The sequence below is a fragment of the Somniosus microcephalus genome, chromosome 1 (assembly GCF_052327205.1).
Source record: "Somniosus microcephalus isolate GS21.2 chromosome 1, FLI_Smic_1.0, whole genome shotgun sequence".
In the NCBI taxonomy this organism is placed as follows: Eukaryota; Metazoa; Chordata; class Chondrichthyes; order Squaliformes; family Somniosidae; genus Somniosus; species Somniosus microcephalus.
In genome coordinates this window covers 385,934,993-385,954,337 of record NC_140987.1, presented here as the reverse complement: position 1 = coordinate 385,954,337, position 19,345 = coordinate 385,934,993, and the positions used below count along the sequence as shown (strand labels likewise).

Sequence of the window (19,345 nt, the reverse complement as noted above, 5' to 3'; positions counted from 1 at the left end):
TTGTACAGGGCCTTGGTGAGACCACTGATGTGCCATCTTTCATCACAACCACATCTTGAGTATTGTGTGCAGTTTTGGTCGCCTTATCTGAGGAAGGATGTTCTTGCCATGGAAGGAGTTCAGCGAAGATTCACCAGGCTGATACCTAGGATGGCAGGAATGACGTATGAGGATAGATTGTGTCGATTGGGCTTGTACTCGCTGGAGTTTAGAAGAATGAGAGGGGATCTCATTGAAACTTATAAAATTCTGACAGGACTGGACAGACTAGATGCAGGAAGGCTGCTCCCGATGGTCGGGGAGTCCAGAACCAGGGGTCACAGTCTAAGGATAAGGGTAGGCCATTTAGGACAGAAATGAGGAGGAATTTCTTCACCCAGAGAGTGGTGAACCTGTGGAATTCTCTACCACAGAAGGCAGTAGAGGCCAATTCATTAAATATATATTCAAGAAGGAGTTGGATATATTTCTTAAGGCTAAAGGGATGAAGGGGTATGGGGAGAAAGCAGGGACCGGATACTGAATTTGGATGATCAGCCAGATCGCATTGAATGGCGGAGCAGGCTCTAGGGGCCGAATGGCTTACTCCTGCTCCTATCTTCTATGTTTCTATGTCAGGCTGTTGCTTGACTAGTCTGCCAGACAGCTAACACTTTAAAGTGACAAGTTAACGTAAGAAGCGTCAGACTACGGTTATTTGAGAGTCTTAAATTGCAATAGCTATTGTAAGATTTTGGACCATATTTTCCGATTGGAGGCTTCCCGCGTGCGGAGGCCTCTGATCTGGAAAAAATCTACGCACTTACCTGAGGGCTCCCGAGGTGCATATAGTTCCGATCCTGGGCCTCTCTGACTCCAAGTGCGCAGGGCCCATGTATCCCAGAGGCGCTTGCGGTTCGCAAGTCTCCCTGGGATCACGTGGGCCATGGGGAGCCAAAGAAAGAAGGGAATGTCCCTTCATACACTTGACAGATAGACCTGTCAAATATATGAATGGAGATCAATGAAAAAACATAGTAAAACTTTAAATAAATTTTTTTAAATCTCCTTTTTAAAATTAGTTGAAATTACAATAAATTAAATATTTTAAACAAAAATTTTATTTTTTGAAAAAATAATTAATGTTTTTTACGGGGCTAAAAATAAACGTACTTTTTTAAAGTACTTTTAAAAGATAAATGACTGGAAAAAAAATTTAAAAACTTTTTTCAACTCTTATCCTGGTAAAAGCAGGCCTTACACCTGCTTAAGAATTCTAAGGGTTTTCTGCGGGCGGAGGGGCTCCAGAAAGGGGAACTCTCCACCCGCAGAGGCCTTTCTCCAGGGCAGGCGTCCGATCTGTCAAGAGCATTCTTGACAGATCGGAAATGCCAGTTTTCAGCGCATGTGCTGTGCATGCCTGAAACCGGCATTTCCGATGTTCCTACGGGTGGGTACACAGTGCGTACACACCCATAGGGATCGGAATATCCGGGCCATAGAGTTATGATTTTTAAACCATTTAGTCATTTTTTTTTTGCTATCAAACTTGTTGCACCTACCCTGAGCTTGACTGTGATTACACAGCTAGCTTTCAGAATAACTTTAAAGACATTGTAAATGACTAAAATCTCAAAGGGAAGGGTTGGAGTTGCTAGGCATGAGACCACTCCCAGGAGACGCTGTGAGTGCCAAAGAAAATCTCTAACGTCACTCAGCTCAGGAACGCTTCCGTGTTCGCTTGGCGTTGATCTCGGTTTGCGGCATTTTCGGGAATTTCCATCTCCCACTCAAAGTGGGTTAATGCTGCTGAAAGTTCGCAGTGTCAGGTGAAGAAAATGACCTCGACGCCACTGGTGGATTACAATGACCAAAAACTCGCCGAAAATCTGACGGGTGTTGAAAACAGAAAATGGGGCATTTGTATGCTCATTTTGGGATTTATAGCTTTTGGAGAAATGTGTGCGACTTTCTACTTTTTCTGCTATTTCACTGATCAGATCGATCAGGTAAGAACAATACCAACTGTTGGCATTGCCTATAAAATATGTTAAAGACATAAACCGATGCAGAAACAGAAACTGTTGTACTGTTATTAAATTTGCAATGGCTTCCAACTTCCAACTCGCTCAGTACAAACAAGTTTATTTTTTTAAGTGCGTAATAAGCGATTTAGGGTTTACAGAAAGGCATCAAAATAGAACCAAGATGTCGGGCTGCAGGAAATATTCATCACTGTGGTGATTCCACTCTTCGCCGACAAAAGTACTAATTTAAAAAAAAGTTTTTCGCAGCTGTTTAATCCTGCCGAACATTTATATAACGCAGGAGTCGCAGACCCTATTAACAATAGAGCTTTTGCAAACAAATGAGAGTTAAATTTAAAAATAAAATGAATCTATAACTTAATGAAAACGAAAGCAGCAACTTTTCCACTGCGCCATGTACATTTCAAGCGCACTTCGGAAAGGGTGGAGTTCGGGGAATTCTGATCCTTGAAATGGATCCGCTCACTACATTCATTTATGAAGGCATAATAATTCAACATCTCCGCAGTTACATTCACAAACAAGCACAACCATAATCACTACAGTGAAACTGGCAGAAACAATCACAAATTACATCCTTTGTGACTGTGACAAAGGTAAACTATCACTCCTCATCCTTCTCGACCTGTCTGCAGCCTTTGACACGGTTGACCACTCCATCCTTCTCCAACACCTCTGCACTGTGGTCCAGCTGGGTGGAACTGCACTCGCCTGGTTCCATTCTTAACTAATCGTAGCCAGAGAATCACCTGCAACGGCTTCTCTTCCCACTCCCGCATCGTTACCTCTGGTGTCCCCCAAGGATCTATCCTTGGCCCCCCTCCTATTTCTCGTCTACATGTTGCCCCTTGGTGACATCATCCGAAAACACAGCGTCAGTTTCCACATGTACGCTGACGACACCCAGCTCTACCTCACTACGTCTTCTCTCGACCCCGCCACGGTGTCCAAATTGTCAGACTGCTTTTCCGACATACAGTTCTGGATGAGCAAAAATTTTCTCCAATTAAATACTGGGAAGACCGAAACCATTGTTTTCGGTCCCCACCACAAACTCCGTTCCCGAGCCATTGACTCCATCCCTCTCCCTAACATCTGTTTGAGGCTGAACCACACTGTAACCTTGGTGTCATATTTGACCCTGAAATTAGCTTCCGTCCACCTATCTGCAGCATAACAAAGACCGCCTACTTCCACCTCCATAACATCGCCCGTCTCCGCCCTTGCCTCAGCTCATCCGCTGCTGAAACCCTCATCCATGCCTTTGTTACCTCTAGACTTGACTATTCCAGTGCACTCCTGGCTGGCCCCCCACATTCCACCCTACGTAAACTTGAGGTCATCCAAAACTAGACTGCCTGTGTCCTAACTCGCACCAAGTCCCGTTCACCCATCTCCCCTGTGCTCGCTAATCTACATTGGCTCCCGGTTAAGCAGCGCCTCGATTTCAAAATTCTCATCCTTGTTTTCAAATCCCTCCATGGCTTCACTCCTTCCTATCTCTATAATCTCCTTCAGCCCCACAACCCCCCATCCCCCCCCCCCCCCCCCAAGATATCTGTGCTTCTCTAATTCTGCCCTCTTGAGCATCCCTGATTATAATCGCTCAACCATTTGTGGCCGTGCCTTCTGTTGCCTAGGCCCAAAGCTCTGGAATTCCCTGCCTAAACCTGTCCGCCTCGCTACCTCTCTTTCCTCCTTTAAGATGCTCCTTAAAACCTACCTCTTTGACCAAGCTTTTGGTCACCTGCCCTAATTTATCCTTATGTGGCTCGGTGTCAAATTTTTTGTCTTAATATACTCCTGTGCAGTGTCTTGGGACGTTTTACTATGTTAAAGGCACCATATAAATACAAGTTGCTAAAGAGAAATCCACTTACATAGCATAATTCTGTCTCCATAGTGAAATTCACACAGACACAATTTCAATCTCTGTATACTGTACACACAAGCACCAATCCAATTCTCCGTACACTGAAATTCTCAGACACAATTACAATCTCTGTACACCATCAGCCTATGCAATGAAATTCACACGCAGGCACAATTCCACCGTGTACACTGAAATGCACCTACAGTTCGCTCAGTTCTACAATAAAAGAGATGTACAAGACAGTTCTTTTGAAATAATTTTTTTCAACAGCCCCGATCCCATTTAATGTTTGAAATAACTTATTTGACACCTATTGTCCAGGCATATTAATGTCCAGCACTAATTGGTATAACAGTTGATGAACTCATATTTGCTTTTTTAACATATATTTGCAGCCCATACTCACAAAGCTGTGATTTTTGTATGCCATTTCCAACCCTTGACCACCACAGAACTACAAAACAGGCTTACTTTGCAAGTGCTAAGTAAGTTCCAGTTGTTAAGGAAGAAATTTTAAATAACTTCAACTAATTTACCATTGAACGACTTCACCCATTCTGTGCTTCCGGGTAAGCAGCTGTGTTTGCCATTAATTTACAACCAGAAGTGCTTTTTTGGTGGTTGATCTGAATATAAGTGCTGATGTTTATTTATTGGACTAATGTTGGCATTTTTATTCCTACCTCATTCCTCTTCTATGTTTTGTTAGGTTATTTTTACTCCTGTAAGGTTTGGATCACAGGTCACACACAGATTACCCAAAGGGTCCTAGGAGTTGTAAAGCTTTTTATTAGAGAGCTACAGTTTAAGTTAAGTACAACACGCAATCAAGATAGACATAGTAGACATACGACTGTGACAAGCAGCTGGTATCGGTCTCGATGGGACAGACGGCTGGCGTGCGCGAACAGCTCTTCCCTTCCCTTCACCGTCTGTGCTAAAAGCTCTTTTGATATCTCTTTTACTCTTTTTAGGGGTGTGCCCAGGGTAGATTATCAAAGATACAGTCAACAACCTTTCTAGCACACAAACAGCAGACAGCTAGTCTGGAAACAAGGTCACCGCCACGGTACAGAATGTTATAACATCCGCAGTGAACCAAGAACATAAGCAAATTTTAAGCATCTATCCAATTATTCTAACACCAGTCTGAAGAGACTTTTTTGTCTCAAGTTATTTCTCCCAAGTCACGATTTCTTACACTCTTTAGGTTCCTTTCCCTCCTCCCACCCCAATTGATTGTTGTAGAAAAAACCCTGCATCCAGACCCCTGATGGTGAAAGAAAGACTTTGAATTTATATAGCACCTTATCATGTCTTTCAAAATATTCCAAAGCTCTTTACATATAATGAATTACTTTAAATCAATAACCATTGTTCTATAGGCAAATGCAGCAACAAATTTGCACAAAGCAAAGTCCCACAGACAGCAATAAGATGAAAGAGCAGTCAATCTATTTTTTTGGTGGTTTTAATTCAGGAAAGAATTTTGGCTGTGCATCCCCTGCTCTTCTTTGATTATTGAATGGGATCTTTAACATCCTATGCAAGGTTGACAGGACCTTTGTAGTGTCCGTGTGTAGATAAAGACACTGAAGACAGGAGTTGGTTCATAGGTATTTACTAAGCAAGTCTGGGGGGGGGGGGTTTCTAAAGGATATACACAATACACAGGCTTATATAGCCCAAGTGGCAATTACCGGCATTACGCACACCTGGGGCTCTTAAAGGCACATATACCATAATTGCTCTTAAAGGCACATACACCACAATTCCTCCCCTTCTAGCTAACTAGTACATCATATTTTAAGTAATTATTAATTACATATTATATGCAAAATAATATACATTGCTGTATTAATTAATTATAAGTTAGTCTCTCAGGAGGCTTCCTGACTCGGTCCGGATAACGCCTCGGGGGTGTAGTAGTTTCTGGTGGTGTAGTAGGTTCTTCTGGCAAGGCTGATTCGGCTTGAAGGCCAGTGTTGGGTTCATCGGGCTCCAGTATCACCGGATCGGAGGTAGATATGGGTATCTCTACTTCATCGTTAGATGTATAGAGTGCTGGTGTAGGTTGTCCCTTTTCGGGTGACTTGATGATTTGGTCAGCATGGCGCCTTATTATGCTGTCTCCGATGTCCACGGTATACATCAGTGGTCCTAATCGTGTGCAGATAGTTCCAGGCTGCCATTTCTCGGTACGGTAGTCCCGGGCCAAAACCGGTTGGCCTATCTGGAAGGCCCTAGTTGGCCTTTCATTCATGCCCTGAAACTGCCGGTTCTCCACGTCCCTTCGGATGTTGGGCTTGACCAAATCCAGCCGGCATCTTAGGTTTCTATTGTAGAACATCATGGCGGGAGCTTGGTTAGTAACCATATGCGTTGCATTCCTATATGCAAATAAGAAGTTATCCACCTTGTGCTGAAGTTTTATGTCTTCATTACCCATGGCCTTGATGGCCTTCTTGAAGGTCTGGACAAACCTTTCAGCCAATCCATTGGTGGCGGGATGGTATGGGGCGGACGTGTAGTGCTTTACCCCATTGTTCTTTAAGAACTTTCTGAATTCTTCGGACACAAATTGCGGTCCATTATCAGAACATATCTGCTCCGGCAGCCCATTCCTGGCAAATATGGTCCTTAATACTGTGATGGTTTTTTCCGTGGTGGTGGAGGACATCTTTATTACCTCCGGCCACTTGGAGTGTGCATCAACTGCGATTAAGAACATTGAGTCCATAAATGGACCAGCAAAGTCGATGTGCACCCTTTGCCAGGGAGATGAGGGCCACTCCCATGGATGTAGAGGGGCCTGTGGCGGAGCATTTTGGACCTTCTGGCATCCTAGGCAGCTCTTGGTCATGTCTTCGATGTCTCCATCGATACCTGGCCACCATACAAACGCCCTAGCTAGGTTCTTCATTTTCACTCCACCCAGATGCCCCTCGTGAAGCTCCTTTAGCACTTTATCCTGGAGTTTGGGTGGAATCACCACTCTGGATCCACACATCAAGGTTCCTCGGCACACTGACAGCTGTTCTCTTCTTTGCGAGAATGCTGGCAACAGTGGTTCGCCATGTGCTGGCCATCCCTTCACTGTTAAATCGTAGACCCGTGAGAGAGTAGGGTCATTTCTTGTCTCCCTTTCAATGGCAGAATTTGTCACCGGTAGACATTCCACTATGGTAGAGTGGAATATCTCTGCTGGGTCTACTGTAGGTGCCTCTTCTATCGTTGGCAACGGTAGGCGTGATAAACCGTCAGCATTCCCATGCTGTTTTGACCCTTTGTATTCAATGTTGTATTGGTGTGCCCCTAGAAAAAGGGACCACCTCTGTAGTCTTTGTGCCGTCATAATGGGGACACCTTGTTTAGGGTTGAATATGGAGATGAGGGGTTGATGGTCAGTCAGCAAGGTAAATTTTTGTCCGTGTAGGTAATGGTTGAATTTCTTCACTCCCCATACCAGGCTGAGTGCTTCCCTGTCTATCTGGGCATAGTTACGCTCAGCTGAGTTCAATGAGCGTGACGCAAAAGCTATCGGCCGTTCCGAGCCACAGGGAATCTATGGGACAATACCGCTCCTATGCCGTAAGGGGATGCATCGCACGCCAGTCTGATTGGTAGTGATGGGTTGTAATGAGCCAAAATTTTCTCGGATGTGATTAAGTCTTTACATTTATGGAAGGCACGTTTACAGTCTTCGTTCCATTTCCAAATCACTCCTGTCCGTAGAAGATCATTAAGAGGGTGTAGAATAGTTGATAAGTTCGGTAAAAATTTATGATAGTAATTTATTAATCCCAGGAATGACCTTAATTGTGAAACATTTTCAGGTGCTGGGGCTTTTATAACTGCTTCAATTTTTTCAGGTGACTTATGCAACCCTTCCTTATTAATTATGTGGCCACAATATGATATCTGATTTTGGAAAAATTCGCACTTGGGGCGATTTGCTCGTAGGCCTCGTTCTTTCAGCCTAGTGAGCACCTGCTCCAAATTGGCAAGGTGCTCGTTGTCGTTTTCTCCTGTTATAAGGATGTCGTCTAGGTAGCATTGAGTCCCCGGAATCCCTTGCAGGACTTGCTCCATAGCTCTTTGCCAGATAGCTGGAGCTGATGCTATTCCAAAAACCAGTCGATTGTACTGGTACAGGCCTTTGTGTGTGTTTATTGTGAGATACTTTTTTAGAGGTCTCCTCAACCTCCATCTGTAGATATGCCTGTGCCAAGTCAATTTTTGTGAAATGTTTCCCTCCGGATAGTGAGGCGAAAATATCTTCTATCCTCGGAAGAGGATACTGTACCGTGTGAAGGACCGGGTTTACAGTCACCTTAAAGTCCCCACAGATGCGAATTTTTTTCTGTTCCTCAGAGTTATTTTTCAATGTTTTTTTCATGACTGGAACGATGGGTGTTGCCCATTCGCTCCAATCTATTTTGGATAATACGCCTGCTTTTTCCAAATTCTTCAGCTCTGCCTCGACTGCCGGACGTATTGCGTATGGCACCGGTCTTGGCTTAAAAAATTTTGGAATTGCTGTATCTTCCACTTTTATTGAGGCGGTGATGCCTTTCAAGGTTCCTAGTTTCTCTTGAAACACTTCTTTGGTGTTAGCCAAGATGTCTTTTAATCGTTCAGGTATGATGTCATCATTGTTTTTTTCCTTACTGGTCACCGTCAGTGCCTGAATGGAGTGCCAGTCTAAACGTATCTTCCTTATCCATTCACGTCCCAACAACGGTGGACCACCATCTTGTAGAATGTATAAATACAACTTTTGTATTTCTTTGCCATTGTATACCACAGGCACCCTTATTTTTCCTTTGGGGTAGACTTTCTGCCCCGTATATGTTTTTAAGATAATGGATGTGTCTTTTAGAGGTATGTGCGAAAATAGCCTCTCGTAATCTCGTCTATTTATTACGGTTAGAGCTGATCCTGTATCTAGCTCCATTTTAACTGGGGACCCTGCTATTGTGAGGGTAACCCAAATGGTTTGGTAATCCTCTTTGGCAAGTACATTATGTAATTTGAGACAGCTTAGTCTCTTGTTGTATCTCTGCAGCTCCTTTTGCTGCTGCTTCGTATGATACAGCCATACTGAAAGCTTTGTCCAATGTTAAATCTTTTTCAGAAAGCAGTCTTTTTTGTGTTCCTTCACTTAAGAGACCGCAAACAAATTTGTCTCGAAGATAATCCGATAGTCCTGCTCCGAATTGGCAGTACTTTAATAGCTTTCTTAATTCGTTTAGGTAATCAGCGTTACTTTCATTCTTGTGTTGATTTCTCTTGAAGAACTTGAATCGTTCCGCTATCAGCAGCGGTGTTGGGTTTAAATGCTCCTGCAGGGTATCAACAATTTCTTTAAAAGTCTTGTCCTTTGGTTTGGCTGGAGTGATTAAATTTCGTAACAGCCCGTATGTCTTCGCGCCCATTAAGTTCAGAAGTACTGAAGCTTTTTTTTCATCTGTTATTCCATTTGCAGTGCAATAAACCTCTACTCTTTCCACGTATGTGGTCCAATCTTCTATTTCGCCATCAAAAGCCTCAATATTACCAGATTTAGGCATTTCAGAAAAGATATGGCGCTTCCCGCGCTTTTTTTTTCTCTGTAGCAACGATATGGCGCTTCCCGCGCTTTCCCGCCGCTGCTACCGATAACAACGCTGTTTTACTGTGGTTTCCGTTTATTCACTGTTGGAGACTCGTTCCCAACGGAGGTCTAAACGCTGACCTGCTTGCCACGCCGGCCGTCTCTCGAGTGCACCCTCCCAGTCCGTTATTGCTTGCCTCCGATTTCGCTGCCTGTCTCAGCTGTAGAGCCCGCCACTGGAGCTCCAGCCTGACGCCCAGGAAGGATTAGCGCAGTATCTGTCACCAGCTTGGCCAGCTGGTGAAACCACAGTTTCTCTTACTTCCTTGAGTCTTCTGGACGCTGGAGGAATCGATGTCCTTGAGGTGCTGCCGAATTGCAGGTAAGTCCGTTTCCACTTCGTCGCCACTGTAGTGTCCGTGTGTAGATAAAGACACTGGGCCAGAAATTCCAGGCCAGAAGCGTGAGTACGGTCGGCTTACTCACGCTTCTGGCCGTTGGAAATGCCGGCGTTCAGCATGAACAGCGCATGCGGGGAACGCCGGCATTTCCAGACCTCGAGCGCGTGCGACTGCACAGGCAGCGCTTGCGCAGTGAACTTCGTGGATTTCATTCATGAAATCCGTGAGGGTAAGTCCTTAGAAGTTACACTTGTAAAAAGCAAGTGTAAAGTTGTTCATTGGCTGCGGAGGAAGATATATTTTATCGTGGAGCTTTTGAAATGCAATATTTTTGTTTGGGAAAGGGAGGGAAGTTATTTTAAGAAATTTTAAGTAAGTTTTAAAGTTTAAATTTTTTTTTTTTTTTAAAGGGTTTTCAGAACGGTAGGTAGAAGGAGCAATTGTGGCTGTGTGAATGGAATGTGAGAATGAGTTATGTATGTATGTCCACATATATTCCTTTACGTATACGTATGTATGTTTTATATTCCTTTACTAATGTGTATGAATGTATGTTTTTAATTATGATTTTCCAATAAGTTACTTTCTCTGAAAGTCATAATTAAATAATACATTCATACACATAAATAAAGGAATATATACATAACACGCAAAGGAATATATACAGACATACATACTTTCAGAAGCTCCACGATAAGAAATATCTTCCTCCGCAGCCTGTGGAGCAACTGTACCCATGCTTTTTCCATGTGTAAGTTGTAATGACTGGACCTCACTGAAAGCATTAACGAAAGCGGCGAATTATACTGCGCACGCGCTGCCTGTGCAGTCGCACGCGTTCTGCCTCTGAACCCCTTCGTTCAGAGGACAGGAAATGCCGGTTTTCCCCACATGCACTGTGAATGCTGAAAACCAGCATTTCATCCGGCCAGATGCGTAAGTACCCCGACCGTACTAGCGCATTTGGAAGGGAATTACTGGGCCAACATTTTACATGTCAATAAAATAAAAAATTTAACAATTGCACGACTTGCCCCCTCGCATCTGCGACTGAGGGCCCAAGGAGGTGCATTGCGCAAGAGGTCATCATCGTACGTATCCTCACACTGTTCCCTTTGGGGAACTGTATGAAGTGGTGGAAGGATTTATGGCCGTGATTAACGCTCATTCCGTGACCGTAACCATCTTTGAACCAGCCATTAGGGTGGTTAGTCCTATGGCGGGAGGGTTTTACGGGCTCCCACAACCCATCTGAGGGGGGAGGGGCCACCAACACCCACGGACGCAAGTATCCCGCTGGATGTCCACCCAGAATTTAAAGTTGGAACTCCGACTCCACTTGCCGGGACTGTCTGGAGTGGGGTTCAAAACCCTACTCCTTCTGGCCCAGCGGCGGGGATGCTTACTGCTACGCAAAAGGCCCACTCCGCACAAAAGGTGACACCCATACGTTTCCTGCGCCTTTTCCCTCCCCGTGACTGGAGCCCTATGCTGCCATTTCACGTTGCTAATTGGATTGGGCCTTTGTCATAGCGGTAGGATCCCCGCCGCTGGGCCAGATCAGGGTAGGGTTTCGAACCCCGCTCCAGACAGTCCCGGCAAGTGGAGTCGGAGCTCCGGCTCTAAATTCTGGGTTGACATCCAGTGGGATATTTGCGTCCGTGGGTGTGGGTGGCCCCCCCTCCTTGTATAGCTTGTGGGAGCCCGTAAAACCCTCCCGCCATAGGACTAACCGCCCTAATGGCTGGTTCAAAGATGGTTACGGTCACGGAATGAGCGTTAATCATGGCCATAAATCCTTCCACCACTTCATACAGTTCCCCAAAGGGAACAGTGTGAAGACACGTATGACGACGACATTGCTAAATAAATAAATGGAATTAAAAAAATTCTTTTAGGGCTTTTAAAAGTCTTTAAATTGCTTTAATTCTCTTTAAAACTACTTCAGATTACTCAAAATAATGTAAACATTTAAAAAAGTTTATAAAAGTTACCAAAATCTTCAAAAAACTTCCAAAAACCTATTTAAACTGCTGCTTTGCATGTAAAAATCCTTAGCAGCTTGACAGAAACATTGGGGGCGTGTCCAGTGAAACTGAGACCTCAAGGGGCGTGTCTCACTTACACTGCACGCTCCTGGCTTCGTGCTGGCTGCACTCCTGGGCGGCGTGACGTCATACGCTGCCCGGGAATGTGCTTTCTATTTCTGCAAGTTCAGGCGTCCCAGAAGCTGATCGGCACGAGCGCGGGGTAAGTGCAAATATGGGGCTTGCACGCGCTGCAAGCCCCGTTCTGGAATTTCTGGGCCACTGAAGACAGGAGTTGGTTCATAGGTATTTACTAAGCAAGTCTGGGGGGGGGGGTTTCTAAAGGATATACACAATACACAGGCTTATATAGCCCAAGTGGCAATTACCGGCATTACACACACCTGGGGCTCTTAAAGGCACATACACCATAATTGCTCTTAAAGGCACATACACCACAACCTTGATTTAACATCTAATATGAAGGATGCACTTAAGATAATGCGGTATTCCCTCAATACTGTACTAAAGTGTCAGTCTAGATTATGTGCTGAAGCACTAGAATGGGATTTGAATGCACAATCTTCTGACTCAGACATGAGAACTCTACCAGCTAAGCCAAAATGAAACAGTGTTGGCCAACATCCATCTGCTAGGAGGTGTAGTGAGAGTATGTTGACCTGATTGATAATTTTTCTCTTATCTGTTAAGAGTTTGCCTTGTTTCTATTCAGTGCCTTCCCAACAGCATAGCTGAACTTGGATATTCACTGAATAGGGAATTATCCTGTCCATGCCATGACACAGTACCTTATTATAGTAATCTGGGATGTTATGATTAAGGTTATCCACCAGGTGGTGCTGTAGCCAATGCTGCTGCTAAGGTCAGGGGTTGCTTCCTGCTAAGGTCAGGGGTTAGCTTCCTGTTAAGGTCAGGGGTTAGCTTCCTGCTCAGGTCAGCAAAGGTGCAGTGCCTGGAAGCAGGCCTGCCTGGTTGTCTCGCAGTCGTTCAATAAAGTACTCGTCTTAATCCTCATACCTCGCCTCTTCGAGTTCTTTGTCTCACTACATGGATTTATCACATTTATTAAAGCAAGCTTGACTTATTCCTGACTTAGTTCACCACTGGAAGCATGAAAACATCTCCAGGAAGGTATTTCTCTCCCCCTCTACCAAAGATTCAGTGGGTATATACCAGGTGTGGTCCTGAGCTAGGCCTTTGGTTCAATCCCCAGTCTATGCTGAGTTAGGTGATCTCAGCAGGATGGTGATGGAAGAAGTGTTGTCAGGCTAGGGAGAGGAAAATCTGCTAGAGCTCGTCTCCTGAACAATACCTAGTGGTTCCTGGATGAATGTGCAATCGTGGTGGATACATTGGGTAAGGATGTTGGCAAATCGACTGTGATGCCCTTATAATTGAACAGTCAGTCAATATTCACCATCTGATTTCAGACATTAAAAATGGCCAACTGGGTGAGGTACTAGCAGGTCGTCAGGACTTCCCAGCACCAGTTACCACCTTCTTGAGAGAAGGCAAGAAAAAAAAGGGATAAAATAAAACTAAACATAGCAAATTAATCATTCCTTCTTTTTCATAACCAGATGCAGCAGAAATTGAATTCTGATCATTATCCAGGCCGATGTCTCCAGTACCTGAATTCGTACGTCGATGATTTAGGAGAGAGTGAGGTGGCTGTTGAAGATCTTATATGTGATAGATGGCTCAAGAATGTTAAGTTTGTAATCAACCAGGTAAACTCTATACTGATTTTCATCCTTGTGGTTAGAGCACTGAATTTTTGAGTAGTTTCAAAAAATAATAGATTTGTTTTTACAGCAGCTTAGCATTAAATGTATATCGTTAATGCTGAATAAATGGCTAAAGTGACAGTAAAAATATAAGGCCCAAGGAGACAACAAGATGATTAATTTATATTGGGCCTTTAATGTAAAGAAGTGTCCCCAGGCACATCACAAATAGGCATAAAATAAATGATGCTGATCTAGGAACGGAGAGATTAGGAGGACTGACCAAAAACCTGGTCAAAGAGGTGGGTTTTGAGACGGTTTTTAAAGGTGGAGAGAGAGGTTGAGAAGCAGAAGGGAGTTGCAGAGAGTAGGACAAAAGTGGCAGAGGGCTCTGTTACCACTGGCGGGACAAAGGGCGCAACAGAAGACTGGATTCAGAGGAATAGAAACATAGAAGATAGGAGCAGGAGTAGGCCATTCGGCCCCTCGAGCCTGCTCCGCCATTCAATGAGATCATGGCTGATCATCCAAATTCAGTACCCTGGCCCTGCCTTATGAATACAGCATTATGAAGGGCTGGAGGAAATTGCAGAAAGAGGATGGAGCGAGATAATGAATGGATATATAGATGAGGACAATGATTTTAAATTCAATACACTTGGGCAGGAAACCTGTGTAGATCAGCAAAGACAGGGTTGATGGACAAGCGAGAGTATAGGAGAGAATACAGGTGGCAGAGTTTTAGATAAAGTTGGCGTTTATCTACACTCCTCATTGAACCAGGGTTGGCCATCTGGCTTGATGGTGATGGAGGAGTGAGGGATATATCGAGCCATGAGGTTACAGATTGTGGTGGAATACAATATTGCTGCTGTCGATGATGGCCCACAGCACCTCATGGATGCCCAGTTTTGAGCTGCTAGATCTGTTCTGAATCTATCCCACTTAGCGCAGTGGTTGTGTCACCTGTGAAGATGTCTGTCTGTTCAGAACCTCTGAATGTTTGATATGGCTCTGCCTGTCTGTCCATCTAATATGTCAGTCTGAAATCACAAGATAATTATAGATAAGAGAAGCCATCCACCCCATTTTAATTCATCCATCCAGACAAATTCTAAAGTCTCCCCTTTGTAGCACCTTAAACGATGTATGTCCTTCCTGCGGCACATCTGTTTTTCTGTGCAAAGTGAGCTTTATGAACTCATGAACTAAATATAAATTGCAGTGATGTTTTGTTCAGAATAACCTGATGTACAGACTGGCCCAGCAAGGTAAAAACTACCTCATGTCATCACATGAATGACAATAGCCAGGTATTTCAGCTGAGCCCCTTTAGTTCAAGCCCCCTGTGCAGACAGTTAATTATTTAATAAAATTTAAAATAAATTGCCTTTTCATTTCTTTTCGTACACTTTGGAACAGAAATGCTTCCTTTAAAATGCTCATTTTATTTAATTATTTTTCAGCGTCTGCAATCTGATGTGAAGAATTTGATATACAAGGAATTGAAAGGTGAGGTTTACCGAAATAGAGATACAATTATGCACTTTTTTTTTGAGGTGTCTAGTAGGCTGACCGACAGTCTGTTTGAGGTGTATGATGCAGCAGTGAATTAGACTGCAGAAGTCTGGCCCTCACCTGTTTTTTTTCTGCCAGCTTGAACAAACCACTAGAGAATGCCTAACAGCAGGACTGGGTCAACTTTCCCTTCGCTATCTCCATATCTGCCTGGGGTATCCCAATACTTAGCCAAGATTGGGAATTCCCCATACAGCGAGGAGAGAATTAGCAAATAGTTAATCTGAGGAGTAATATGTTAATGCACGACATTGCTGAGTTGTGAAAAGTGTATTAAGTTAGTGCATCTAGAGTCAGTGACATTTTAGTAAAGGTAAATAAAAAGATATTTTAACACAATTTCTTTCCCTTTAGCACACAATGCAACATTCCTGGGTCCTGACAAACCAGCTATCCATTTAATTGCACAGCACAGAAACAAGCCTCCAAATAATGGTAAGCAATGCTTTGCACTAACCAATTGCATTGTTCTCAAGGAAAAGTATAATTCATTTCTCAGCCAAAAGAATTACAACCAAATGTTTTCATTTCCTACACTTACTAATCTGAACAAGCCAAAACAAACCGAATATAATATTCACCATCTCATTTTCAGGCAGCGTTCCCATCAGTGGTTTTGGTTTTCTAAATTATAATTAAAGGTACAACAATGTTACAAGTTAAAACTCTCTTTGCAGTTTTAAAGTTTCTCACTATTTCAAAACATTCATCTATTAATAGGGTGACACAATGATTACCATGTTTATCCTTTCACTTCTAGACCCTGAATTTGAATCTAGAGTGATGGGATAAAAAATGTCTTTCTCTGCAGGCTAAGGGTCATTTGTGCAATGAGTTCCTCATGAGTGTGAGCCTACATTACAAAACTATCCCTGATTTGGCATAACATTGGCACTATATTGGCAATCTCATTCAGAAATACCACAAGGATGGCTGCTGTGAGAAATGTTAAATGTCATACTGGTGCAGAAGGTGCTCTTTTTAAGATTGAAGTTAAGGCGGGTTAGAGCACAGATTGATATCTATAGGGCCAACTAAGAGCCACACACTACCCCAAGTGGTAACAGGAGGGTCCTGATGTCCTATTTTAGCCTGGGACCTGCAACATTATGCCACACCTTATTTACAGACCGAGTTGAGTTCTCTGTTGAGAAAGCCATCATCATACCACAGCAGTTTCAGTGCTCAAGCAGTTGGGTTCACTCTTGGTGGCTATATAAACCTAAGCCACCTGTACCCTGCAAAGGATCATAATTTCCCACCTTGCTGTCTGAATATCATAAACACCCCCCTCCCCCCACCACCACCTTTAGGCATGGTAGTGTGACTCTGCCGGTATTTCCCTGTATTTCTCTCGCTTTTGTTAGAGAGAAAAATGGAGATGGGTTTCTCCCAACATTCATAACATTAATTAAGGTGCCTCTGTGTAAACTATAGACCTTATATTGATTGGGCGGACTCACCTGTTTCCATGTTGTAACTTCTATATATTTCTATTGCAATTAGATTTTGTAGCAAGAAAAAGACATATCCCTATGCATTAGCAGAAGATTAATACATATTGTATGATTACATATTGTTTTATATGGTGCAATGCTCCTGCCCTTTTAAGACAGTGCATCTTCTGACTTGCTGTGAGCAGTGTCACAGGAGATTTGTCAAAATATTTTTTTAAAGATGCGTTTAATTCCATATTCTGACATTTTCTTGGCAGCGCCATCTTACTTTGCTCGTGCCAATGGACATGATGTACTCTACTGGAAAGACATAAAAGGATTTACAGTGCGTGAGGGTGCCATAAAATACCATCATGGAGAAATTACCATTCCCAAGGATGGCATCTACTACATATACTCCCAAGTTTCTTTCCGGCATGTACAGAAACCAGACAGAGAGAATCAACATTACAAGCTCTTTCTACAGTACATTTACAAGATGTCCATGTATTATTACGAGCCTATTCTTTTAACTAAAGCTATTTTCACCAAATGTTGGTCAAAAGAGGCCAGGTTTGATGTGTACACAAGTTTTCAAGGAGCCCTCTTTGAACTACAGCAAGGGGACAAACTATTCATAAAAGTAACAAATGCAAGTACTGTGGCTGTTAATGAGGGGTCAACATATTTTGGTGCTTTCATGATTTCTTAGATGTAATGATTAAATCTGTGACTACATCAGCCTAAACTGAAATTCTGTAGAACAGTCTGCAATTGATATTAAATTTTATTCCAGCTTAAGACTCTGTCCTTATGGTTTCAGATCTCCCCTGCCCCCAAAAAACATGATTACAGTCTCCTAAGTAGAAAAGAATACAGTAATATATTTTTAATGTTTACAATCCTGCTGGAAGAGTTCCCCTGCTGTTTGTAGCAAAATCATCAATGTGAATATGAGGAACGCGCTTACAATTTTGACTACAAATAGCACACAGATAAAAGCTTCCTTCTGCGTTATGCACAGAATCCAAGTCACGTGCACTGGGCACATCTAAATCAGACAAAAATGCATGGGCTAAGTCAATTGATCCATTGTCAAATAATGGAGTAACCTTGAGTTTATAAATGAAACAGTGAACTATGAGTGTTGGAAGTGAACTGCGAGTGTTGGAAGTGAACTGCAGGTGAGTTAGCATCTGAAAGAGAAACATAGAAGATAGGAGCAGGAGTAGGCCATTCGGCCCCTCGAGCCTGCTCCGCCATTCAATGAGATCATGGCTGATCATCCAAATTCAGTACCCTGTCCCTGCTTTCTCCCCATATCCCTTGATCCCTTTAGCCTTAAGAAATATATTCAACTCCTTCTTGAATATATTTAATGAATTGGCCTCTACTGCCTTCTGTGGTAGAGAACTCCACAGGTTCACCACTGGGTGAAGAAATTCCTCCTCATCTCTGTCCTAAATGGCTTACCCCTTATCCTTAGACTGTGACCCCTGGTTCTGGACTCCCTGACCATCGGGAACATCCTTCCTGCATCTAATCTGCCCAGTCCTGTCAGAATTTTATAAGTTTCAATGAGATCCCCTCTCATTCTTCTAAACTCCAGCAAGTATAAGCCCAATCGACCCAATCTCTCCTCATACGTCATTCCTGCCATCCCAGGTATCAGTCTGGTGAATCTTCGCTGCACTCCCTCCATGGCAAGAACATCCTCAGATAAGGCGACCAAAACTGCACACAATACTCAAGATGTGGTCGGAAAGGTGTTTTGTGTCTGACCCTTCATCAGGTTGTGCTTTTTCACCACTTTCTCTTTTAATTAATGAAGTGCTGTCACCTGCATATTTATATCAACACAATACCTAAGACACAACTTTTGTTAAATTCTGTTTAAAATAACATTATAACTACATTAACAATTAAAATTTCAGTTGAGTTCATTGTCCTGAATCTTTTGCTGATGACAGTGCACAAGTGAGTTTATAGGTTAGAAATCTCCTGTTTGTTTATTGTGCCCAAAAATATCAGACGCAAATTTGAATACAAAAATAGGACCGAGGGTAAAATCAGGATGGTATTTATCTCATTAGTAGATCTGGCTCAGGTGCTGTGGCACATTTGAGTTTTTGCTTCATTGTACGGCCCCGTGAATTGGTAGAATGCAGGTCGTAATGGCTGCAGTTTACCACATGGAAAACTTTTAAACTTGGCTCCCCCACAGGGGATGGAGCGAGCAGAATCTTCTTGGGGAGGAAGAAAAAAATTGGAGCAGGACACCTGCAGGTTTTACTGTGCAGTTATTAAATCACATGATACCCTCTAATTGCACTTGTGAAAAAGTGATTATGGATGACCCTTACTAGCAATTTAACAAGCATGAGTTATTAAAAACAAACCTGTGCAGCATAAAAACTAAGGGCAAGATTCTAAAGAGGAGGATGGGAGTCTCCGAGGTGCTCGGGAAACCTGGGGGGGGAAAAAAAGACTTGCATTTATATAGCACCTTTCATGACCGCCGGATGTCCCAAAGCATTTTACAGCCAATGAAGTACTTTTTCAAGTGTAGTCACTGTTGTAATGTAGGGAGGCCGGGTTTCCCGCAGGCCCTGCCGACTTTAATGGCAGGGCCTGATTTGCATGTGATGCCTCAGTTTCC

The 19,345-nt window shown here is 43.2% G+C and overlaps 1 protein-coding gene across 1 annotated transcript; it reads left to right on the top strand.

Annotated features, from left to right (window-relative positions):
- The first annotated feature begins 1,664 nt into the window (after nt 1–1,664).
- Nucleotides 1,665–17,487, top strand: LOC147125074 (tumor necrosis factor ligand superfamily member 10-like). Its single transcript, XM_085997013.1, has 5 exons — nt 1,665–1,988; nt 13,526–13,675; nt 15,139–15,184; nt 15,605–15,685; nt 16,965–17,487. The coding sequence occupies exons 1-5, from the start codon at nt 1,818–1,820 to the stop codon at nt 17,396–17,398; spliced, it is 882 nt and encodes a 293-aa protein (XP_085853139.1). The 5' UTR covers nt 1,665–1,817; the 3' UTR covers nt 17,399–17,487.
- Nucleotides 17,488–19,345: the final 1,858 nt, after the last annotated feature.

What these genes read in the sequence shown, in the direction of transcription:
- LOC147125074 (XM_085997013.1), top strand. Translation starts at nt 1,818, where the DNA reads ATGACCTCGACGCCACTGGTGGATTACAATGACCAAAAACTCGCCGAA. An exon ending in TTAAGTTTGTAATCAACCAG is followed by an intron (nt 13,676 to 15,138) that starts GTAAACTCTATA and finishes ATTATTTTTCAG; the next exon opens with CGTCTGCAATCTGATGTGAA. An exon ending in AAACAAGCCTCCAAATAATG is followed by an intron (nt 15,686 to 16,964) that starts GTAAGCAATGCT and finishes TTTTCTTGGCAG; the next exon opens with CGCCATCTTACTTTGCTCGT.